Below are 25,434 nucleotides of genomic sequence, written 5' to 3' on the forward strand. Positions count from 1 at the left end.
TGATCTTGCATTCTTCAAAGTCTGACTTCCCACATGAACCCCACACATGTCTGCATGCCTCCTAGTAGACCTTCGTCCTAGGTTTTCATTGATTTAATCACCTTCTCTCCTCCTTCCATTTTGCTGTCCTCACGGGCTGCGTCTTTTAACAGCTGTAATACAAGGTGCTATAAAGTCAAATTTTTATATTATATTTTTTTTTTTACTAAAAAGTTCCTTTGCTCATTTTTTTTAACTTTGGTAAATACAGAAAAACATAAGAAAGAAAATTAAAATTGTCTACAATTCTGCTACCGAAATGATCGTTGGGTACCTGTTCTCATCTTTGTTTTCAATGCAGACAGTGAGGCTTTTTAAAATAGTCGTACTGTGTATATATAATTTTATATCTGTTTTTATTTCACTTAATATGCCACAAGCCTTTTTCCTGGTACACTACCGAACGTTCATAAACATCACTTTTAATGACTGCGAGATATTCCATCTTGTGAATGCACTGTAATTTGCCTAACAGTTCCCAGGTTGCTGGTCATTTGGATCTTTCCAGTTGGTGAATTGCTGTTCTTTTAAAACGACACACAGTAGCATGACTAAAACATCAATGGAGAGGGAATGGATGTAAAAAAACAAAAGTAGTCTCTTTGGAGTAGAGCACCTAGGGGTTAATTCGTGAGGCTTCTGATGGCTCCTCTGAGTGAGAAATTACAGAAAAGGAGAGCTCTGGATGGAAAGCTTACCCAGCCCAATCCCAGATCCCATGTCATTGTGTTTTCCAGGAGGAAACACCTTATGGGAAATGTGAGAAGTGGCCTCCACCTGGTCTGCAAGGTCTCTGGCCACAGTCATTATCAAGATCTCTTGAAACTTCATGGTTTCCAGGGTCTTCCACACATACAGTCTCCCTAGATTCTGGGAGTGGGAAGACCAGACACAACTTTAAAGACACTGGCTCTAGTAAAGTCATGAGATTTTCCCAAAGCCACGCAGTGTGTGACCACGTTGAGACCATAAGGGCTGCTCAGGGCAATCTCTGGTGAACCCCCACCCTGTGTCCTATACTGTTTCTAGAATGGGGCAGAGCATTAGGGCATCTGGATAGCTCGGTCAGTTAAGCATCTGACTCTCGATTTCAGCTCAGGTCACAATCTCACAGTCGGTCGTGAGATCGAGTGCTGAGTATGGAGCCTGCTTAAGATTCTCTCCCTCCCTCTCCCTCTGCCCCTCCTCCACTTGCACTCTGTACTCTCTCTCAAAAAAATTAAAAAACTTCAAAAAATAATAATAAAATAGAATGGGGGAAAGCCTTAACACAGCATCATCAGAATGCAAGTTTTGAGCTGGCCCCATGCACAAAGTTCATTGTGTATGCCCTTGGCCATGTCCGTAGATTAGGAAGTCTCCATAATTCCAGGAGTCCCTTGTTTGGTGGTCGCGTTTGTTTATTATCCTGGATTTTAAACCACTCTGTTTTTGTTTTCCCTGTGTATAAGAAACATTGCCGATGAGGGCTTCTTCAGCTCTTTCAGATTGGCGTGAGGAATTCTTTCAAGATTCAGCCCGTCAGGTTCTGGCCTGCCCAGGAATTTAGGCAGAATATGCTAGAAAAGAAGGTGGATCTTTTCCCAGGCTTCTGTTTCACTAGAAAGTTCAAACTCCCAGGCTGGAGTGAGCCTTTGTGGCAGTCTTCTGTCACACTGTCCCTTATTAGTTCCTTACGCAGAATCTCACCCCTTCCTTGGAGACCCTGTGGCAGCAGAGTGTGGAAAGAACATTCCGTGAAGAAAAAAGGAAACCAGTAAATAGGCAAAACCAAGGACCAACTTGTTGAAAACACCAACACTGATGGCATATTCCACTGCCTCCAAAATCCTTCCCTGGAGGCACCGTCCCTCTTTAGAGGACCTTATAAGACCGTCTCACAAGGCACTTTCCATGGTTGGCCTCGGATTATAGTTACCTGTCCTTCCTTGCCTGATGGCCGACCACTTTATGCTCCAGTCCACCAATCCAAAGACCAATCAAACAAATATACAAGGATAATTAAGGACAGTTAAACAGACTTTAACATTCAAGGCTGCCCTGGAAGATGGGAATGTGTGCCCACACTAAACTCCTCTGCTAGACCAACACTAGGGTCCAGGTTTTAAACCTTTATGTCTTCCACAAAACTCGGCACAGACCCTTGTTCCAAGAAGATGGCCAATAAACAGGGAACAGGTTAAGTGAGCAGCGTGCACAATATCGCCTACTCCCTTTTTTCTTCAGCCACTTCAGTCCACAGACTCCCCTGAACTTGCCCTGCATTTCTTCAACTAAGTTCCTCTGCCTAGAGTCTTCTTCTGAACGATTCTCTCTCTCTCTCTCTCTCTCTCTCTCTCTCTCTCTCTCTCTCTCTGCTCCCAGGCTCGAGATGGCATTTCCCAACATATTCCCACCCCTTTAACTGCAGCTTATTCTGACTCATTCTCCCATAAGACTTTGCACATAAAGCTTTTTAGGTAGCTTCCTTTCACATTTCTTTTGCATTAGACCAAGAGTTTGTTAAGGGCTGGGACTATTGCAGTATCACCAAGTGTACGAGTTGGTACATAGCGGGCACTCATTTATTTATTCATCTATTCAGCAATTACAGAACATCTACCATATGCCTGATGGGGAACAAATGCATAAATAATAAAGCATCAGTCACAGATAAGTAACATAAAGAAAAATAAAACTAGGTCCTCAAACTACATACAAGTCATATAAATTGCTGTCTCAACTTATATGGTCTGGGGTGGTCGGGGAAAGTTCCTCTAAGGAGGTTGCATTTAAGGCAATAAGCCATGTCAATATCTGAGCACAGATCTTGCCAGGCAGAGAGAATAGTAAGTGCAAAGGCCCCGGGACAGGAACATTCTTGGCCATGCAAGATAAGCAAGGGGGCCAGTGAGACTGAAACAGTCTCACAGTGAGCAGGGAGAGCGTAGGGGATGAAGTCATATGGACTCAAATCTTGCAGAGTCTTTTGGGCACGTGACGTAGTTTGGTTTCTATTCCATATGTGATGAGATGCTCCATAGATGTCTAGAATTATTTGAGTTGAGTAAAGAATTGAACTGAACCGAACTGGGTTTTACTGAACTGAACAGAATTGGGTCTCATCTTAGTATGGACAGCATACAGTTTCTGAACAACGCAATATCCCAAGTCTGTCCTTGTTACCTACAAACGGGAAAGCACTATGAATAATCCCTTTTAACAACTTTAAAACCCGTTAGTGTGGGAGTTCACCTGTTCGGGAGCCAGCACGGTCTTGTACGTTGTGCCAAAAGCCTTGCGGACAGGGACACATTTGCCAGCCCCTCCCACATACACTAGTTTCATTGTAGTGGCAGAGGGGGTACAGGGAACATCTAATCTCAAGACCAATGTGGTGCTAATGCCTGCCCATCGTTTCTGTTTCATTTCTGACTCTCCTAGAGTCTGAAGTCTTCAAGGGTCACTGGGATTTATTCTGGGCCCTTGGCCAGGGTTTTGGACCTGACTTTTAGCATAGTTTTTACCCAAGCCTGGTTCTCACTGAATCTTAATTATGTGGATTCCTACCCTCAACACAACTGAAAATAAACCACACTTAGCTATTTTTAGAATTTTGCTTGGTTCTTATGAAAACATTCCAGTGAACCATCACCCACAATAAAGTGGGAAACCCACCAGAATTTAAGCTAAGCAAATAAACACTTGTGCATTCATTCCAAGAATGTTGAGAGCCTATGAACCAGGCACTATACTAAGTACTGGGGATATAGCAAAGCACTGGATAAGCCCCTGTTCCCATGAAGCCGATGATCTAATGGAGGAGACAGAAGAAACAAGGACACTAATAGAAAATGTCATGTCGAGTAGTGGCAAGCTCTACTATGTGCAAGTTTGGGGGGTACAAAGGGGAACAATTGATGCCTCTACAATGTGGTTGGGGTCATAATACCGTTTGTAACATAGTATGCCGATAACAGAGCATTATGGAATGAGTGCTGTATGGAGGTCGATGAGAACAAGTAGCTAACTATATTGTGGGTATGGGGAGCTCTTGGGGAATACATCCCAGAGGAAGTGACGTTTGATCAGTCTCTTTGGGCTTAACTGGATGGAGAGGGTGGAAAGAAGGAGGAGACGAGAGCAGAGCTAAGGCAGGGAGATGTGAGCACGCACGGGTGTTCCAGAAAAGACTGGTCATTTCCTGTGGCCGGAGCACATGACGTTGGGCAGGCATGGAGTGGGAGCATCAAAGAATGAAAACATACATGGGTTGAGGCCAGTTCATAAACAGCCAGGCCAAGGAATTTATACTTTTATCAGATGACCAAATTTACATGTTAGCACATTCATCTCAACAGCAACGTGAAAAGATTGGAGAGAACAACTAGAATGAGGAAATTGTTATGAAAACAATGCAGTGGTCCAATTCTAGAAAGAGTCTGTGTAGAGGTAGCCAATTGGCTAAATTTGGAGTGTGGGACTCATAGGGTATGGAGGACTGGGAGTCTTTAACCCAACCATCCCCCAGATGTTTGTGTCTCCTTCCTAACGTCCTCCCCTTGGGATTGTCCAACCAAGGCACCAGCCCTAGAGACTTCCCTCCCATTCCAGCTTCAGATTGCTGACACTCTTCTGAGGTCTTACTTATTTGGAGCTGAAATCTGCTCCCAGGAGCTACCACCACTACTTTGTTTGCTCCTTGGGGCTTCTAGAATCCGTCCAATTCCTAATTCAGATGGAACTTTTCACCGTTTAAAGACAGCTGTAATTTACTGAGCGCCTTCTGTGTGACAGGCAAGTTTGCAGGGCACGTATTCTCCCGATTTCCAGATTAGAACCAGGGGCTCATGTGACTTGCTGGGGTTTGGCCACTGACCTAGTTAACTGGCAGCACCAGGATAAAAACCCAAAGCTGTCCTACTCCAGAGCCCTGCACTCTTGGAAATAGCTATCAGTTTAACTTGGCAAACATTTACTTAGCACCTGCTCCTATGAAAATCCCTGTCCTCAGTAACATAGAAGGGGGAAACCTAATGTAGATAGAAATGGTTATTGATTTCCAGGGCTCCCCATTCTAGTGATTTGGACAATGGAGTCAACACCCAAGTGTTGTGATCACGTGTACTTAGCTTGGGCTTGCAGTGTGGCTATTTCCGAAGAAGCAGCTGATGAGGTGTTTTACATTTGGTCCATTGCATGGGCCTAGTTTCTGCTGGTGGCACTGGGACAAGCCCCAAGCAGGAGCCACCACCACAGAGTCCATGCTGGGGGAAGAGGGCTATATCCTGGGAAGACACGAGAGGGAGATCTACTTGGAAAGGTGGAAGGCGTGAGACCAGTGTGTATAATCAGATTTAAGGAAAGCAAAGCTTTCAACTTGGACACAACCCAGTGGTGAGCAGAGAGGAATACAGCAAGACTGAGAACCTGGAAACAAAATGAGGACAGGTGTAAGGAACCAATGAGAAAAACCAGGAGTAGAACCTGTGCACTGAGCATGTGTGCAGGGGCTCCCCCTTTAGGCACTCTATGGTATTGCTACAGCTTAGGCTGGAGGGCTTAAGGGAAAAGGACAAGACCCTGACAAAGTGAGGGTTTTGTTAGCCGACTTACCTTTCCAGTTGTGTTTTTCTGAACCTGATGTTTAAATTGGTAACAACTCAGACTAAATGTGTTAGATGTGTGATGTACATGAAGATGCCTGAATGTGTATCTTCCGTATAATTGTACTTCCACACCTGTTGCCTGTTGTGTTCTGGGTGGCCCTATGAGGAAGGACCAGTGGGCATTAATGTCACTCTTCAGAGGAGAGAGAGATCTAAGGGCTAGATGACATCTTTGCCTCATCCATTCGCTGTGCACCCAGCTTCCATGCAGAACCAGCACCCACACCCCAGCCAAATCCAGACATCCTCCCCTGCTTGCCACCCTGCATTCCTCCAACTCAGAGAAAGGCGGCCCCCCAGCATGCCTGGGCCTCCCTTCCTGGCCCAGGCTCATCCCTGGATGCGATGTGCTTTGGTTCCTCTGGTTGGTAATTTCTCTGCCTGCCCTGGGGCTGGCCCTAGAACTCAACCCCTTCACCTGCTGATTTAGAGAGACAGGCTGCAGGACCTCTCCTGAGGGGGGCTGGACAGGTTGTGGTAGGTAGGTAACAGACGCACCCAGTTTTCTTGCCACCTACATGATTAGCATCCCTGAATGTTCTGTGAGTGTAGGCGGAGAGGGTCACCCTGGAGCACTGCCCTGTACAAGGAGTCCTTTCCTAAATAGTACCAAAGTCCAGCCTACGAAATAGCCCTTTTGCACTTCCTTTTGTTAAAATCAGAAGCTTCTTTTCTGGTTTCTGTCCTCTCTCACTTCCAGATTCAGCAAAATGGAAAATTGGTAACGTTTAGTTAGAGAAGTAAATTGCACATATGATTTCTTCTCATTATGTGGAGGTCCCATAAATCTGCTAAAAGGCCAAATGGTTGTTTTGTGTGGTCACCAAAAGTGCCTCTTTTTACCCTAGTCTCTTCCTTGATTTTTAAGGCTCTCTGGGAATCTCTCTTTTCTTTTCTTCCTTTCCCCATGTTCCTTTTCTATTTTCTTTTTACTGGGAAATTCCTATTTCCATCCCCTACCTTTTCAAAGGACCTCCCCATTCTACATGGTGACACTCTCTTTTTTTCTTTATTATTCCAGTTATTCCTGGGGCTTTGGTATAATCTGAGACAGATGATGTTCTATCTAATAATAATTTTTAAGTAATCTCACTCTGAAAAGGATTTGAGCTAGACTCACAGTGTGAGTTAGACATAACAGAACCACAAAACAAGGATAGCGATACAAAAAAAATATATGTTATTAACACTAAAGAACACCTCTATACCGGAAAATCTCTCCTAAGGTTTATTACTGCAGTTGAGTGCAAAACTCAGCTTTGAGTTTCCTGGCCTCCAAGGCAAAAAAAAGGAAACATGCATTATAAAACTCTCATCATCTAATTTAAACACACACACACACACACACACACACACACACACACACCATAATCTTTACCAAAAAAAACTGTTTACAGAAGAATTATTTCTGACTTTAGCACATTCTATCCAAGGCCAATAATACTCTTAGATCTTTCTGGTGATCTGAGTCAGTCACCTGGGATTTTTTTTTTAAACACTCTGTAACAAGATCTACACCTAGGTTACATCTAGGGAAATTATTGACTCTTCTCAGGTCAGTCAGGGTCTTTTCGAGTCACATGGTCACATTTGTAAATAATAGCACTCATTACATAAAGTGCCCTCCACCCCACCCCAGAAAGCAAGTATGAAATCATGACCTTTTCCTTAAGGAAAATCTTAGAGTTCATTTGGCCTAGCTTCTTCAGTTCCCAGATGAGGAACTGATGCTTCTCAATGTTTGGTAACTTAGTGCCTCACTGTTCTTTGGAGAACCCATATAATGACTAAGCTCGTGCACTTTGGATTCTTGCAGACTTGAGATCAAATCTCTGGCCCAGTAGCTACAGTATCCTATCTCCCATCTAAATATGCTATATAAGTTACTTAGCTTCTGAAGTTTCTCAGCCTCAGTTTGCTCCTCTGTAAATAGGGATGATAATAGTAATTACCTTCCAAGGCTGTTTTGATAATTAAATGCAATAATATATGTTTAAGCTTTTTGCACAGAGCGTGACACATTGTAAACACTCAAGAAATAGTGGGTGCTGTAAAATCCTGAGAATGATGATGATGACGTAGACCATGATAATGGAAAACCTGGATCAAAACTTAGGTTGCCTAATATCTACTGTAGCCCTCTTTCCATTACCCCCTTATACCAGGGTTCCTATCTGAAATTATATGCCGACCTGAACCACATCCCTTAGAACTGCACTACCCAACAGGGTAGCTGCTAACCATCAGTGGCTATTTACAGTTAGATTAATTAAAAATAAATATCGTTAGGGGCGACTGGGTGGCTCAGTCAGTTAAGTTAATGACTTCGGCTCAGGTCATGATCTTGTGGTTTGTGAGTTTGAGCCCCACGTCGGGCTCTGTGCTGACAGCTCAGAGCCTGGAGCCTCTGTTTCAGATTCTCTGTCTCCCTCTCTGCCCCTCCTCTGCTCATGCTCTGTTGCCTCTCTCTCTCAAGAATAAATTAAAAAATTAAAATATAAATACATACATAAGTAAATATCATTAGGATTTTAGCTGCTCAGTCACACCAGCCCCATTCCCAGTGTTCAGTAGCCATGTGTGGTCTGTGGCTATTGTATTGGACAATACAGATACAGGACATTTGCATCATAGCAGAAAGTTCTGCTGGAAGCTGCCTTCACGGCTCCCCCCATCCCCCAGCAACTTCCTGATGTCGGTATTTTGTTAGTTATGTATTTATTTCAAAATATTACACTATTCTTCTAAGCTACGTGAGAAGGTTCTCTAAACTCTACCGGTGAGTTCCCTGGAGGCCCACAGAGCCTCAAGGGGAGACAAGTCACAGCTGGTCCAAAACACGCTTCCGACTCAGTCACTCTATGGTGGCCCAGAAGACCCGCAGAATCAGCTGTCTTAAGTCTGTTTCCATAGGGTTCGGATTGATCAGGGCTGGAGTACAAATTTAATCCGTCTTGTCTTACTGCCAAATGCAGGGTAATATGAGTTCAAAGGGTTTATTACAAGAGCACAAGAATATCGTTTTCTCAAAGCCATAGCCCGGTGGCACAGACACCGAGGAGGGCATAGGGGAGGCTCTGGACCATGCTCGGTCTCGCCCTTTTATCCTCCTTTTTTTAAAAAATTTTTTTTTAAACGTTTATTTATTTTTGAGACAGAGAGAGACAGAGCATGAACGGGGGAGGGTCACAGAGAGAGAGGGAGACACAGAATCGGAAACAGGCTCCAGGCTCCGAGCTGTCAGCACAGAGCCTGACGCGGGGCTTGAACTCATGAACCATGAGATCATGACCTGAGCCGAAGTCGGACGCTTAACCGACCAAACCACCAGGCGCCTCTATCCTCCTTTTTTGTAAGGAAGAGAGAGATTCCGCGTGGTGTTTCAAAATTGATCTGTTATTGGAATATTGTTCAGCCATGAGAAAAATAAAGAAAATCCTTCCATTTACAATAACATGGATGGACCTCGAGGGCATTATCCTGAGTGAAATAAGTCAGACAGAGAAATACTGTATGATCTCGTATATATGTGGAATCTAAAAAAGCTCAACTGATAGAATAGAACGGTGGTTGTCAGGGGTGGGGAGGTGGGGGCATGTGGAGAAAGGCTGGTCAAAGGGTGCAAGCTTCAGCTAGAAGATGAGTAAGTTCTGAGAATCTCATAACCTACAACACAGCGACTATAGTTAACCATACTGTCTTACATATTTGAAGGTGGCTGAGAGAGTAGATCTGAGGTGTGAACTATCCCTACCCTGGTAATCACTTTGCAATACATACGTATCAAATCATCACGCTGTACACCCCGCATTGACACAATGTCACATGTCAATTACATCTCAATAAAGCTGGGGGGAAATAGCTAAAATAAAATAAACCTGATTTGTTAATTTTAAATGTGTAATGTTTCCTTGCCAGAGAACGTTTGCAAGGATAAAGACTTTGATATATGTTTCTGACTTCAAGAGCATCTGTGTTATTATTTTTATTGGTTACGTTAATTATAATGAGCTCAAAGCCATTGTCAGTATATTTTCACAAGGTTAATAAACTCCATTTCCTATGACATAGTTTACAGCTTTAAATGAATAAACAATTCATTGTAACAAGTATTTTGATACATGTGGTTTCTGGGAACAGATAGTTTCAAGTTTCCAAGTTTGTAGTCTTCAGACGATAACTATTAAAAGGAAAAGTTGGAGTGCCCAAGTGGCTCAGTCGGTTAGGCATCTGATTGTTGATTTTGGCTCAGGTCATGATCTCACGGTTCATGGGCTCAAGCCCTGCATCAGGCTCTGTGCTGACAGCTCAGATCCTGGAGCCTGCTTCGGATTCTGTGTCTCCCTCTCTCTCTGCCCCTCCCCTGCTCGCTCTCTCTCTCTTTCTCTCTCTCAAAAAATAAACATTAAACAGTATGGGAAAGGATATTAGTGTCAGAATTAGATTTGGCTATGAGTGATAGAAAACCCACATAGCAGGCATTTAACAAGATAGGAGTTTATTTCTCATATAAAAAAAGTCTGGAAGTAAGAATCCAGGACCAGGTGTGGCCACCTAAGCAAATGTCAGAAATCCAAGTGCTTCTAGGTTTTCTGCTCTGTCATCATCTATATGTGGCTTCCACCTCCTTGTCCAGTTTTTCTGATTTAGCAACAGCCATCGTGTCTACGTTCTTGCCAGCAGAATGGACATAGACCAGAGAACACTGGGCTTCCTCCTTTTAGGGACCTTTCTAGAAGTTTCACAAGAAACTTCTGCTTAGGGGCACCTGGGTGGCTCAGCAGGTTAAGTATCCGAGTCTTGATCTCAGCTCAAGTCATGATCTCACAGTCTGTGGGATCAAATCCCACGTCGGGCTCTGCGTGGACAGCATGGAACCTGCTTGGGATTCTCTCTCTCTCTCTCTCTCTCTCTCTCTCTCTCTCTGTCTCTCTCTCTCTCTCTCTCTCTGTCCCTCTCCCCCCCACCCACATGTGCGCACTCTTTCTCTCTCTCTCAAAATAAATAAATAAAAACTTAAAAATAATCTTTATTCTTCCAAATCTTAACAAAAAGAAAGAAAGAAACTTCTGCTTATATTATCATAAGAACCAGTCCCCTAGCTACAAGGGAGACTGAAAAATGTGTGCCAGGTGGTTATGAGCCCAGTTAACTAGTGGGGAGTTTTATTACTAAGGAAAAAGAAGAAAACACATATGGAGGGATACGCAGTGGTCTCTGCCAGAGTATAAAAATATTCTCTGTTAACTTTGTGAACAGTTGCAGCGAACCTTTCATTTTGCATTCTCAGAGGTGTTTTTGTAGATCCATTCTTGACATTTCTTTTCGAATACTTTTCTGATTTTGTGTTTTTCCACTGCAGTTCTGGGGAAAAAGTAAAGTATTGGGAGTTTACACTTTTATTTCAGAAGTTACAAGGCCCTAGGTGGTGTTTCCCCCCATCTCTCCTGTGTGATCCTACCATCCCTCCCCTGCATTACTCTCTCTCCTTCATCTCAGCTCCAGCCACACCAAGCTGAATTCCCCGAAAGCACTATGCCCCAGCCTGCCACTGGGCCTTTGCACATGCTGTATCCTCTGCCTGGAATGATAGTATGTGTGGCTACTAGCCCTGGCTCTGGGTCTAACTGCCTACATATACACCCCAGTACTGTTCCTTATACCTGTGTCCCCTTAGGCAAGCTGTATAACCTCTCTGTGCCTGTTTAAGTATCTGCAGAATGAGGATAATAATAGTACTTACTTTACAGTTCTTGCCCTTATCAAATGAGCCAATGAAAGACAAATGCTCAAAACCATGCCTCACATATGAGCCTTTAATAACAGCTGACTTTGTTGAGCATTTACTATGTGCTAAGCACCTTACAGAGATTCTCTTAATCTTCCACAACAATCCCGTGGAGTGGCCTTGCTATTTCTCCCATTTTACATACAAGGAAACTGAGGCACAGAGAAGTTAAGTAACTTGCCCAAGTCCCACAGCTAGCTAGTGATGGAGCCTGGGCTCCAACATAGGGCCTTCTGTCTTTAGAACGGGTGCCCTTCCCACCACACCAGCGCCACATATAAAGGTTGCCCTCCTAAGGCTGTGTGCTTCCCTTTACAGATTTTCATGATAATCCTTTTGGGAGCAGGGGCAGGCCCAGGTGATCCCTGTGGGCCCATCCCTGGCCTTTGCCTCTCAGCCTGCCACAGCCCAAGCCCTGCCCTTTTAGGCTTCTGGAACCACTGCCCCTGGGATGTGAGTCCCTGTATCATTTGCCACCTCCCAAGTGTTTCCCTGTTGTGCCCAAGGCTGTGAGGAAGGTTCTGTGGCACCTCAAACAGCCTGTGGCTTCCCCTCTTCTGAAGCCCCGGCTCCCCTCCCAGGCCATTTATATCCCAGGCCCTGCCATCATCCCAGCCACTTGAGATCAGGTTCCCACCACAGAGGCTCTGCGCCCCTAAGCCAGGCCTGGCTTCGGTGCGGCCAGCAGCCCAGAGTGGGGAGGTCCAGGCTGGTCTGTTGGTCCCTGCGTGGTGTGTGAGGAAGGACTTCGGGGCTGCCGTGCATCTTGCAGCTCAGAGCTGGCATCCTCTAGACCTGACGGGCTCCCTTTGAGCGGGCCTCAGAACCCCTGCAGAGAACGAACCAGGCAGATGCCCAGGGTGCTTGTCTCAATAATGGCCCTCATCTCTGCAACCTATATTTTACAAAGAAAAAGGGTCTTTGCAGATGTGATTTAGTCTTGGGTGCTAACAGTGGGGAAATAATCCTGGATTATCTGGGTGGGCCTTGTATCCAATCCCACGTGTCCTTAGAGGAGAGAGAGATTTGACACCCACCCCAGAGGAGGAGATGATGTAAACACAGAGGCAGAGATGGAGAGATATAGCCGTAAGCCAAGGAGTGCTGGGGACCGCCAAAAGCTGGAAGAGGCAAGGAATGAGCTTTTCCCTAGATCCTCTGGAGGGAGCACAGTTGTGCTGGAACCTTGCTTTTAGACTTCTGGCCCCGGACACGGTGAGAGAATACACTTCTGTTGTTTAAGCCACCGAGTTTGTGGTACTCTGTTACAGCACCCCCAGGAAACCAACGCACCCTGCAATCAAGCAGGAAGGCAGGAATATGCATTTTAATCCGTTCCCCGGGTGATTTTGAGGCCCCCGCCACCACCAAGATGCAGCACTAGACGGAGAGTGCAGACTGAAACTCCAGAAGAGCTGTAATTCCTCCTCTCCCCCATTTTTGCTCCTCTCCTGTTCAAACGGTGGGAGACGGGAGCACGTTGGATGCTTAGATGCAGGTGGGAAAGTGCAGAGGAATGGGGGGTGGCGCTGAGTTAGGGGGCAGGGAGGTAAGTGATGGAGCTTCCTCCCCACAGGAAGCAGAGGGAGGCAGGCAGAGGAGGAACCTTCCTCCCCAGGATGGGAGGGGAGCTGAAAGCGGGGCGAGGGTGCAAGGAGGGGACAGTTGTTACTCATATATCATATTTGCTCTGCCTGAACCTGCTGGTACCTCAACCCTCCGTTTGCAGCCCTCCAGCCCCCTACATCACCTGCTTCAGAATATGTGACAGAAAAGCCAAAGAAGGTTCCAAGGTCAGCCACAGGGGCCTGTTGGCATGATTAGCAGAGGTCAGACTCCTCACTCAGGGACCCTTGGCCCTTGTCCCATGTTGGGGAATTTATATAATCACCCCTTGATGGGGCTGACTTCCACACTCAAAGGGCTTGTCCTTTGGGTGTGAAATGGCTTGCTCTTCCCGAAAAGCATAAACCTACCCATGATGCCTTTGTTTCACAGCCCCCAGGCAATGTGTCTACACACTCAGGTGTTGGGAAGCAGTCTTCTGTGTGACCCAGCACCCAAGCTTCCTCCCTGCCCTGGTGATTGTGGGTGATGGTGAAGGGGTTCCCCCATCAGCACAGAAGGAGAAGGCTGCAGGTCTGCTCAGGTCTGAAAGCGGTTAGCGGGCAGAACGCCCTGGTGGTCGGAGGTCAACCTTTTTCTCTTAAGGCCTCCAGACGATTGGATGAGGCCCACCCACTTTACGAAGATAATCCGCTTTACTCAAAGTCCACCCATCTAAATGTTAATCTCGTCTTAAAAAAAATAGCTTCGTGGCAACATCCAGACTAGGCTTGACCACATATCGGGTACTGTGACCTAGCCACGTTGACATGTAAAATTAATCATCATAAGATATATTCTTTTGAATAAGAATACACACATAGGATACATTCCCAGGATGATGATAAACACTGTCATGAATACAAAATTCCTACCAGACAGTGGGATGGGTATTTGGGTCAGAACAAACTCCCTGAGACTGAGAACTTTCGTTTAGTAAGACTGTTGGAAGACCAAAGGGGAATCCTGATGGGAGGCAGAACCCACCTCCCAGGATAAAAGCAGAAATTGCCAGACACCTTCTCTCCCAGCCTCCCTGACAGTTTGGCACAGGCTCATAAACTAGGCTCACACAGGCCTTAGGAGGTCTGGATCCAAAAGAGCTCCTTCTTCCCTTCCATTGTCTCCTGGGCCTCTACCCCCTTTTGCAAATGACTCACTTCTGGACTCACTTTCTCCTCCTTAAACATGATAAGAGAATTCACCTTCCCTGGTTTCTGGCTTGAGTCATAATACTGCCCTCGGGCCTGGTTACTCAAAATGTGGTCCATACACTGGCAGGTGCATCATCGCCTGGGAGCTTGTTACAAATGCAGAATCTCAGGCTCTGCCCCAGACCCACTGAATCAGAATCTGCATTTTAACAAGATCCCAGGCGATTCATGTGCACGTTCATGTTCGAGAAGCACCGACCTACAGCACCCTCTTGGCTTCTCCCACTCCAGACCCTCTGCCAGAACCACCCTCGGGGGCAGTGCAACTGTACTTTGCACAGTGGGACCCTGTCATTCTAGCAAATGAGCCATGGCCACCTCTGACCTCGGCGTCTTCCTAGCGTTCGTGCCCACAAGTACACGGAGATCACAGTGAATATTGCTATGGAAACCAACCTTGAATGTTGTCTGCTATCAATTTTGCTGCTTTTCCTTCACTCCCTGCATCTCTGGAATTATGAGCTCCTAAATCACACTCGAACACCTAAATTTCTCTGCAGCCTAAGACTTAACAAATAACAAAGATGTAGAGTCAAGGCCACACAATGTATAAAGGAAAGGCCTAGCAACTGCAGAGGTTCGCCTTGATTTAAAAAGCAAAGACAGGAGTGGTGTAGCAAGGCTCTCCCTCCGCCAGCCCAGAGAACACTCGAGTGATGCTAAAAACCACGCCAGTGATGCTGATGAGTGAAGATACCACCTGCTGAACATTTCTTGGTGCCCGGCTGTATACACCAATCCATTCAATTCTGATAGTACCCTCTGTCTTAGTTTCCTGTGGCTGCTGTTAAAAAAGAAAAAAAAAATGCCACGGATGTGAAGACTTCAGACAATACAGATTTATTGTCTTATGGTTCAGGAGGTCAGAAGTACGAAATCTGACTCACTGGGCTAAAGTGAAGGTGTCAGCAGGGCTGGTACTTTCCAGAGGCTCCAGGGGAGGATCACTTGGCCTGTTCTAGCTTCAGAAGGGCGCCTGCATTCCGTGGCTCATGGCCCCTTTCCTCCATTCATCCAGTTACTTCTCAAGTCCTCACATCTCCTACTCCCTTCTAGTTTTTAAGAAATGTTTATTTATTTATTTTGAGAGAGACAGAGAGAGTTAGAGCAGGGGAGGGGCAGAGAGATGGAGACAGAGAATCCCAAGCAGGCTTCACATTGTCAGTGTGGAGCCGGACACGGAGTTTGAACTCGGGAACCGTGAGATCATGACCTGAGCCAAAACCAAGAGTAGACGCGTAACCCACCCAGGTGTCCTATTCTCCCTTCTTTGACCTTTTCTCCTCTCTCTGCTAAGGACTTTGTGATTGCATTTAGAGCCCACCTGGATGATTCCAGATAGCCTCTTCTTCTCAAAATCCTTAACTTATAATCACATGTGCAAAGACAATTTTGCCAGATAAGGTAACATTGACGAGTTCTAGGCATTAAGAGGGAGACATCTTTGGGGGGATTATGCAGCCCACCACACCCTGTTGAGCAGCTACTGTTATTATCCCCATTTTCCCATGAGAGAACTCAGGCACAACAATTGAAACACCTTGTTCGAGGTCACACAGCCAGAAGGTGGAGCTGGAATCCAGCTCTGGGTCAGCTTCTCTCCAAAGCCCGAGGTTCTAATTCCAACCTCTGCCCTGCACGGCCTCCAGATGACTTTGAACTCACCCGCTGTTGTCAGTAGGTTCAAGGAAATGAACTGAAAACCGTCAGCTCTCTAAAGAGTTGGAGCTTCCAAGTGAAATTTGTCTACCACAGACCAAAACCTCAAGGGCAAGGCAGGACTTAAGTCAAACCACAGGTGTATTGGTCTTCTAGGGCTTCTGTAACAAATTAACACAGGCTAGGCGCCTTGAATAAAGGAAACTTATTTTCTCACAGTGCTGGAGGCTGGAAGTCCAAGATCAAGGTGTCAGCGGGTTTGATTTTTTTTTTTCCCCAAGGCCTCTCTCCTTGGCTTGCAGATGGCTGTCTCTTGCTACCTTTTTCACATCGTGCCCTGCTGTGCACACACACCCTTGGTGTCTCTCTGTGTCCTAATCTCCTCTTCTTTTAATTTTAAATTTGCTTATTTATTTTTAGAGAGAGAGCACGCATGTGAGCTAGGAGAGGCAGAGAGAGAGGGAGAGAGAGAATCCCAAGCAGGCTCCTCACTGCCAGCGTGGAGCCCGATGTGGGGCTCAAACCCATGAGCCATGAGATCATGCCCTGAGCCGAAATCAAGAGTTGGACGCTTAACCAACTGAGCCACCCGGGTGTCCCCTAATCTCCTCCTCTTATGGGGATATCAGTCATACTGAATTAGGGCCCAGCCTAATGGCCTCATTTTAAAAATTACATTCCGAGGTGCTGGGAATTAGGGCTTCAACATAAGCATTTGGAGGGGATACAGTGCAGCCCTTATGCAGAGGTATTCTCTGCCCTCAGAAACAAGGCAGTTTATGTGTCTGAGGTGAATTCCAGAGCCCTGTGGACGCCTTCATTCTCAGCTTAAATGCTGGTGCTTCGTTCTTCATCACCCTGTTTCCACACTAACCCGCTGCGCCCCTATCGGTCCCCCGGCTTTGTGATCCTCTTGGTTTCCTATGGCTGCTGTGATGAGTCCCCACAAACCTGGTGGGTTAAAACAACACACATTTATTCTCCAGGTGTTAGCAGGGCTGTTCTCTTCCAGAAGCTCTGAGGGAAGAATCCATTTCCTCACCTTTCCGGCTTCTAGAGCCACACCTCTTGGCTTGTGCCCCCGTCCTCTATCTTCAAAGCCCGCAACAGAGCGTCTTGCTTCAGTATCACCTGTGCCAAATCTCCCTGTTTCTCTTTTATAAGGACCCCGATGACTGCACGTAGAGCCCACCTGGATAATCCAGGGTACTCTTCCCTTTTCACAATCTTAACTGAATTACATCAGCAGTCTCTTTTGCCGGCAACATTCACAGGTTCCAGGGGATAGGACTTGATATCTTGGGGGCTATTATTCAGCCTACCACATGAGTTTTCCTCATTCATGTCCTGGCCACTCCTGTCATCCCTGGAGGGCCAGTATAGGAGATGATGCATGAGTGAAAGCCCTTGGTGAGCTGCAAAGGTTTTTTCCACCTCAGGGCCTTTGCACAGTTAATGCTGCCTGGAATATCCATGTCTTTACACACTCATTCACATATGCCAATTCCTTCTTGTCTTTGAGGTTTTGTTACCTCCTCAGAGAGGCCTTCACATTGCTCCACCTAAACCCTGTTTATTCTCTGTCCCAGCACTGACACTGATCAGCGTTTGTAATTGCTTTATGACTTGTTGGTTTATATGTTCCTTATCTGTGTTATCCCTGTTAGACTGTTAGTTCTGTGAGATCAAGGACCTGACAAGTCCTGTTCTCTGCTCTGTCTCCGGCTCCTGGAAGCGTGCCTGCAGCATGGGTGCTCTCTAAAGGATTGTTGGATGAATGACTGACGTTAACAGAGGACATTTCATCAGTTACACACCCATGACATAGTTTGGGTTGTATTCTTGACCTGATTCTTGAGGTACTGCCTCTGGGGATGCCTGTGGTTCAGTATTCCCCAAATGCAACCATGACCTCCTTGTGGGAAGGCCCTATTTTCTAATCTCTCCAAAGCTTTCTGTCCCCATCATTGAGATCTTCACGTGCTTCTGCCCATCTTCAGGGCATCTTCCTCAGCCCCCAGGAAACTGGCTATATTTCAATATATTCCAAGAATTTTAGAGGAGGAAGGAACTGAATGAATAGACCCAGGGTCAGCCAACTATGACCCGCCATCTGATTTTGTGAAGAAAGTTTTCGTGGAACACAGCCAGGTTCTTTCATTGATGTATTGTCAGGGTCTGCTTTCACACTATAATGGCCGGGTTGAGTGGCTGAGTCGGAGACTCTATGGCCTACAAAGCCTAATATATTTACTATCTGGCCTTGTGCAGAGAAGGTTTGCTGGCTCCTGAAACAGACCATCTGATCCAAGCCCATCCACTTTATCGATGAAAACACTGAGAACCTATTTTCAGACCAGAGCCAGAATCCTGCCGTGGGCTTCTGGCAGATTCAGGGCTAGAATCCGGTTCTGCCGAACCCCAGACAAACCAGGCTTCTCCCACATACCCAACCATCCCCCTTAGCGCCCAGCCCCTCCCTGCCCAAACTCCCTTTCAAATCTCGGCGGTCACCCTCCTCACCAGCTCTCTCTTCAGTGTTTCAGAAAGGCCCCACCCATGTATCTTCTCCATCTCCCACCACTCGAATTGGGGCCCAACAACCTTCCTTAGCCGACTTGCTCTCTTGATGCTACAAGAAGCCCACCCCTAGGCTTTCTCTTCCCTTCTAGAATCCCTGGTCCCAACCCCACAGACCTTCTCTTCGAACACCACAGCAAAGATTTCAATGGCCACTGCCCTGGTTGAGTTGACCGTGCCCTCCCTCTGTTCACCTCAGGCCACCCAGTTGGAGTTATCAAACCCCAGAAGGAGCTTATTTAGAATGCACGTGCCCAAAGTTAGAGAGGGAGGGAGCCAAACCATAGAGACTCTTAAAAACTGAGAATAGACTGAGGGGTGATGGGGGGTAGGATGGAGGGGAAAGTGGGTGATGGGCATTGAGGAGGGCACCTGTTGGGATGAGCACTGGGTGTTGTATGGAAACTGATTTGACAATAAATTTCATATTAAAAAAAAATAGAATGCACATGCCCTGGGGCACCTGGGTGGCTCAGTCAGTTGGGCGTCCGACTTCAGCTCAGGTCATGATCTCACATGAGTTTGTGGGTTTGAGCCCTGCGTCAGGCTCTGTGCCGACAGCTCTGAGCCTGGAGCCTGCTTCAGATCCTGTGTGTCTCTCTCTCTCTCTCTCTCTGCCCCTCCCCTGCTCATGCTCTGTCTCACTCTCTCAAAAATAAATAAATGTTAAAAAAAAAAAAAATTTAGAATGCACATGCCCAGACCCCACCCCAGACTTGTTAAACCAAAACTCTGGGGGTAAATCAGGGCCTGGGGAATTTTCAGACATATGCACAGTACCCCATGATTCTGTTGTGGAGCACACAGTCTAAGATTAACCACTTCACTGAGCCATGGGCTTCACAAGCCTCCTGTAGGCTTTAGTCACTGCAGACAACTTCAGAACAAAGTCGGTAGTCAATGGAACACGGTTCTCTTCAAAAATACATCAGGAGAATGCAGCCTTTCTCCTTCCGTTTCCTGCATCCTCTCCTTAACTCAAGGCCCTAGAATTCTTTCCCGTCTCCAAACTCCTCCAAAAGAAACATCACAAAATAACACTTTTCCCCCCTCTGAGTAGACAGGATAAGAAGATTTTTAAATGAGTTGCTGGCAAAGAATTCATGAGCTTATAAACTATTGAGGTCAGGGTGATGGAGAGAGAGAAGGCAATGGTGAAAGGAGAGTAGGTACAGAGAAAAGTCCAGAGCAGGCTGGAATCCTAGGGTTCAAGTTTTCTTCTTCTGGTGCTCACCAGCTGTCTTGGTACAGGTGTTATTTTGAAGACAGCAGTGTCTCTTTCTCTCCTCTTCAGTATTTGTCAGGAGCTGGCGGCGTGCCCTGGGCCTTGCACGTCACATAAAAGGCAGAAGCCGAAGGGCAGTCTGCAGTAGAGAAGGGACGCAGCCCCCCAGGGGCTGAGAGTTCTGGGCTGCGCTTGGGGGGCACCGAGCAAAGGAAAGGCCAGATGGGATGGTGGCTGCCTTGGAAAAACAACCCAGAGGAGAGTTCTCTGAGCGCTTGGGGCTGGTTTCTACAGCGACGGAGACATGGTGACAAAAATAAGTCCGGCTCACCTGAGACAGTAGAATCCTATTCAATTCCAAGTCAGTGTGTGTTTATTGAGTGCCTGATTCAGTTTAGGTGATGGAGAGAACGAGAGAATGAGGGCGACAGCCTAAGCAGCAGGCTGACTCAGGCAGAAATTCCCTGGGAGACTGCCTCCCAGATCCATGGGTCCAGAAACTCGATTGTATCCATTGTACCCGGTAGGAAATCGGTAAATCTTTGTCTGTCTGGTGAACAAGTATTTATTAAGTGCTTCCAGCCTGCCAGGGCCATCCTGGGGCCGTGGCTGAATCAGTGAATCTAGCAGGCCCATGTCCCTGCCCCCAGTGGAGTTTACATTCTTCTACTGGGGCATCTGCAAGGCCAGTGGGTAAGGTCAGTGGAATGGGGTCTATTATAGGAGGGGTCCACTGGGAGTGGATAATCAGGAGGAATGTTTAGGGTAGGGTAGGACTTGCTCTGTAGTTGGAAGGGTAAGTGGGGTGTGGATTTTTAAAAAGCTGGAGGCCTTACAGACAGGGGACTGAGCTGCGTGGCCGGAAATGAAAATGGTGTGCCATCGAAATTCCATGACCAGATCAGCTCGTTCTTCTGGGGCAACAGGTGCATGCTGGTAACAGAGCACATGTTGGGAAGTTAGACAAGAGAATGTCAGTACCACATGGGGTTATGGCACACAGGCTGTGTACTCAGACATCTTGGCTCTGACTCCTAATTCTCATACTTGCTAACCTTGTAATCCAAGGCATGCTACTTAACCTCAATAAACGTCATTCTCCTGATGGAGAAAATAGGCGTAGTCACAACTAGCTTATAGGTTGGTCCTAAGCATTTCAATGAGATCATGAATGGGATTAATTGAGAACGACTGTAAAAAGCTTAGCTGTTGAATGTTAACATTGGATATACAGCTTGCTTTCTAGGCAAACTGGAACTCGCCACCAAAAACTTGGTAGGGAGCTCAGGATGCCTGTATACAGTGAGCAGTTTGTTGCCTTGGCAACCCTCCATTTAAGACCCTTTTTCCACCCCGTGGCAGCCATGCTGGACTGAATGGCAGCACTGGGGTCAAGGTGAGGCAGGAGAGGTGCCTAGAACATATTTGCATGACCTGGCCTCCTTCAATTTTGCACCCTGAGTGCCCTGCTTGCCTCAGCCTAACCATGGTTCTGCCGAATACAGGAAACATTTTTGGTCTGCAGGTTTGTGTGAAATCTGCATTTCTCAAAGTGTGTTCTTTGGTCTACTTAAATCAGCATCATAGGGGCTGCTTATTAAAATTATATTTGTGGGGGATGCCTGGGTGGCTCAGTCGGTTAAGCGTCCGACTTCGGCTCAGGTGTGACGATCTCATGGTTCATGAGTTTGAGCCCTGCATCAGGCTCTGTGCTGACAGCTCAGAGCTTGGAGCCTGCTTCGGATTCTGTGTCTCCCTCTCTCTCTCTGCCCCTCCCCCACTTGCACTCTGTCTGTCTGTCTCTCTCTCTCAAAAATAAAAAATGAAAATAAAAAAATAAAAAATTATATTGGTGGACCTGACAAAATCAGCATCTCTGGAGATGAGGTGGGTGGGGCGGGTGTGCATTTTAACACACGCACACGCACACACACACACACACACACGCACACATTCCCAGGCCCTCCACCAACCCTAGAGCAGAAGTTCTTTGTGTGTGTGTGTGTGTGTGATAATAATAGCATTATTTTATTTTTTTTATTTTTTATTTTTTAAAATTTACATCCAAATTAGTTAGCATATAGTGCAACAATGATTTCAGGAGTAGATTTCTTAATGCCCCTTACCCACTTAGCCCATCCCCCCCTCCCACAACCCGTCCTGCAACCCTCAGTTTGTTCTCCATATTTATGAGTCTCTTCTGTTTTGTCCCCCTGCCTGTTTTTATATTATTTTTGCTTCCCTTCCCTTGTGTTCATCTGTTCTGTGTCATAAAGTCCTCATATGAGTGAAGTCCTATGATTTTTGTCTTTCTCCGACTGACTAATTTCGTTTAGCATAATACCCTCCAGTTCCATCCATGTAGTTGCAAATGGCAAGATTTCATTTTTTTGATTGCCGAGTAATACTCCATTGTGTATATATGCCACATTTTCTTTATCCATTCATCCATCGATGGACATTTGGGCTCTTTCCATACTTTGGCTATTGTTGATAGCGCTGCTATAAACATGGGGGTGCATGTGCCCCTTCGAAACAGCACACCTGTATCCCTTGGATAAATGCCTAGTAGTGCAATTGCTGGGTCTAGAGCAGTTCTATTTTTAGTTTTTTGAGGAAACTCCGTACTGATTTCCAGAGTGGCTGCACCAGCTTGCATTCCCATAGAGCAGAAGTTCTTTGAGTGTGACCCCAGACCAGCAGTATCTACATCACACAGAAACTCATTAGAAATGCAGATTCTTGTCTACCTCCCCAAGCTACTGGATCAGACACCTTGTGGGTGGGGCCCAGCAATCTGTATTTTAACAAGCCCTCCAGATAATTTTGATGTGCAATGAAGTCACCCCTTGGGCGGTGGGGGGTGGGGGGGGTGGGGGGTTGGGAGTGGGGGGGGGGGTGGTAAAAACTGCTAGTATCCAGCCCCATCCTAGATGAATTCAATCAGAATCCCTGAGATAGGGCTCCCCGGCCAACCCAGCGATCCTAATGGGAGGACAGAGTTTGTAATCATCACTGGAAGAAACAGGAAGTTGGCACAAATGTATTACACTTACAAAAGTACGGTCAGCCAGGGGCAGGGTCTCAGTTAATTCTTGCAACAAGCTGGCCCCTGCTGTGGTCTCGTTAGCTGGTGAGGAACCTGAGACTCCCGGAGCGTCAGGGGGTGTGGCCAGGCCCCCAGGCACCGGCAGTTGTGCTGGCTGTGCTGGGCAGAGCCACCTGGCTCCGGGAAGACTGCGTGGGGTCTTGGATCTTTGCTGTTGGAAGCGTGGTGCTCAGGCAGAGCTGGGGCTGGGAGAGCTCCACGAGAGGAGCCAGGGGAGATGGGAGGGGAGATTTGGAGGACACCTTAGGGCCAGATCCAGAATGGGGAGTCCCAAGTACCAATAACCCCAGGCGTTTTTTGGGTTTTCTACTAAGTGCCAGCCCCTGTGCTTGGTGCTTTAAGTGAGCCATCTCCTGTGTGTTCACATGATCTCTGAGGGCGATAACACTCGCAGGATAGTCACACGGTATCCCTGTTTTGCAGATGAGGAAACTGAGGCCCAAAGACTCCGGAGAGTCTGCCCCGGGGTCGCCGGTGCGGTCACCCGTGCGATCAGGATGTCTCCAAAGGTTCTCCCACCACACGGGGATTCAGAGTCAGGGTCCCCAGGGAAAGCGGGGTGGGGGTGGGGGGGCTCAGGGGCGGGGGTGGGGGGTGGGGGCCGGCGAGCAGGAGGTGGGGCTGAGCCGGCAGCCCCCGCCACCCGGCCGCCCTAACGCTCTCGCGTCCTCCCGCGCAGGCCCTTCCTCGTGCTGCCGCCGCTGATGGAGTGGATCCGGGTGGCCGTGGCGCACGCCGGCCACCGCCGCAGCTTCTCCATGGACAGCGACGACGTCCGCCAGGCGGCCCGGCTGCTGCTGCCCGGCGTGGACTGCGAGCCGCGCCAGCTCAGGTAGGGCCGGGTCGGGGCGCAGCGAGGGGCGTCCTCCCCGGGGGGGAGCGGGACCGCCGATCGAGCCCCGCCCGGCGCCCGCCGTGTGCCCCGCAGACGGTTGAAATGACAGACGCGGGCTTGAGGATAAGCGGGTCCCCGCACTTCCAGGGATGGAGGAGGACGGGAGCAAGGCGTGTTGGGAACGCTCCGCTCTTCGATGACCAGTTATCGGCCTGCCTGTTTCTGTTCACATTCTTTGAGTCTCATTCTCCTCCTCTCCCTCCCTCCCTCCCTCTCTCCCTCTTTCCTCACTCCAAGAGAAAGAAATTATGGTCTTCCTGTAGTTTTCCAACAAAATCTTGCACAGTAAAATTGCTGGCTGGGTGAAAGCACATCTCTGCTTTTTCACATCCATAGGGATGGCCGGAGCCCTCTATTTCTGCGCCTGTAACCAGGTCTCTCCCCCATCAGGGTGGGAATTTTTCTTGGGCCACTCGGGACCCCCCCCCCCCCCCCCCCCGTGCATGGGGGCTCATTTTTATCCAAAGCAAAAGAAAGAAAATAAACCACTCAGCTGAGTCAAAACCTGGGTCTAAATGCAAAAAAGCAGGAAGCTCAGAGGTGTGTATGCATGTGTGTGCTGTCTTCCGGGTGGTCATTGTCACTATTTTCTTTCTATTTTTCTTTCTTCCCCCCCTGGCTTTATTAATATATAGTTGACATATAACATTGTGGACCTGTAAGGTGTACAAGGTGTTGGTTTGATACATTTATATATTGCAACATGATTACCACCTTTAAGAGGTTGGCTAACACTTCCATTCCATCACATGATGACCATTTCCTTTTTGTGGTGAGACCATTTAAGACCCACTCTCTTAGCAATAGCAACTTTCAAGTATATGATACAGTATTATTGGCTATAATCACCATACTGTACATTAGATCCCCAGAACTTAGTCATCTTATAACAGGAAGTTGGCACCCTTGGACCAACATGTCCCCATGTCTCCCACCCTCTTGCCCCTGGTAACCACCATTCTACTCTCCGTCTCTCTCAGCTCTATTTAGAGTCCACATATAAATGAGAGCACACAGTATTTGCCTTTCTCTGTCTGACTTATTTAACTTAGCATAATGCTCTCAAGATCCATACAAGTTGATGGAAACGCTAGGGTTTCCTTTTTTCTCGTGGCTGAATAATATTCCATTATGTACGTATATATTTTTTTCACATCTTCTTTCTCCATTCATCCATTGATACTTAGGTTGTTTCCATAGCTTGGCTATTGTGGCTAATGCTGTATTTGAACGTGGGGGTGCAGATGTCTCTTTGCAATCCTGTTTTCATTTCCTTTGGATATCAACCCACAAGTGGGATTACTGTATCACATGGTAGTTCTATTTTTAATTTTTTGAGGAACTTTCACACTGTTTTCTATCATGGAATGGTGGCTGTACCAATATACATTTCCACCAAGAGTGCCCAAGGGTTCCCTTTTCTCCACATCCTCACCAACACTTGTTATTTCTTAGCTTTTGGATAGCTAGCCATTCTAACAAGGGTGTGCTGATAACCCATTGTGATTTTGATTTGCATTCCTGAGCATGTGGGGTTTCTAAACAGTATGGTGTTTTTTTCCCCTTAGTGTGTGAGGTCTCTGAGTTCTTGGGTGTCTGTGTCCCTGAGTGTAATGTTTCTGAGCTGTTGGGGGTCTGTATCCCAGATTTGGGGTCTCCCAGCCATTTAATA

At 46.9% G+C, this 25,434-nt stretch overlaps 1 protein-coding gene across 4 annotated transcripts in view; it reads left to right on the forward strand.

The window, feature by feature from the left end:
* Positions 1-25,434, forward strand: part of ABTB3 (ankyrin repeat and BTB domain containing 3) — a 315,532-nt gene that overhangs the window by 213,616 nt on the left and 76,482 nt on the right. For 3 of the 4 annotated variants that reach the window (XM_078449506.2, XM_078449507.2, XM_078449508.2), the window contains exon 4: positions 23,547-23,699. In XM_078449506.2, coding sequence (XP_078305632.1) covers positions 23,547-23,699 — 153 coding nt within the window. Of the gene's footprint in view, positions 1-23,073; positions 23,377-23,546; positions 23,700-25,434 lie in introns of those variants that run through there. The other variant, XM_078449509.2, reaches the window with a different exon arrangement.

Source organism: Panthera onca, chromosome B4, assembly GCF_046562875.1.
Source record: "Panthera onca isolate mPanOnc1 chromosome B4, mPanOnc1 haplotype 2, whole genome shotgun sequence".
NCBI classification, from domain to species: Eukaryota; Metazoa; Chordata; class Mammalia; order Carnivora; family Felidae; genus Panthera; species Panthera onca.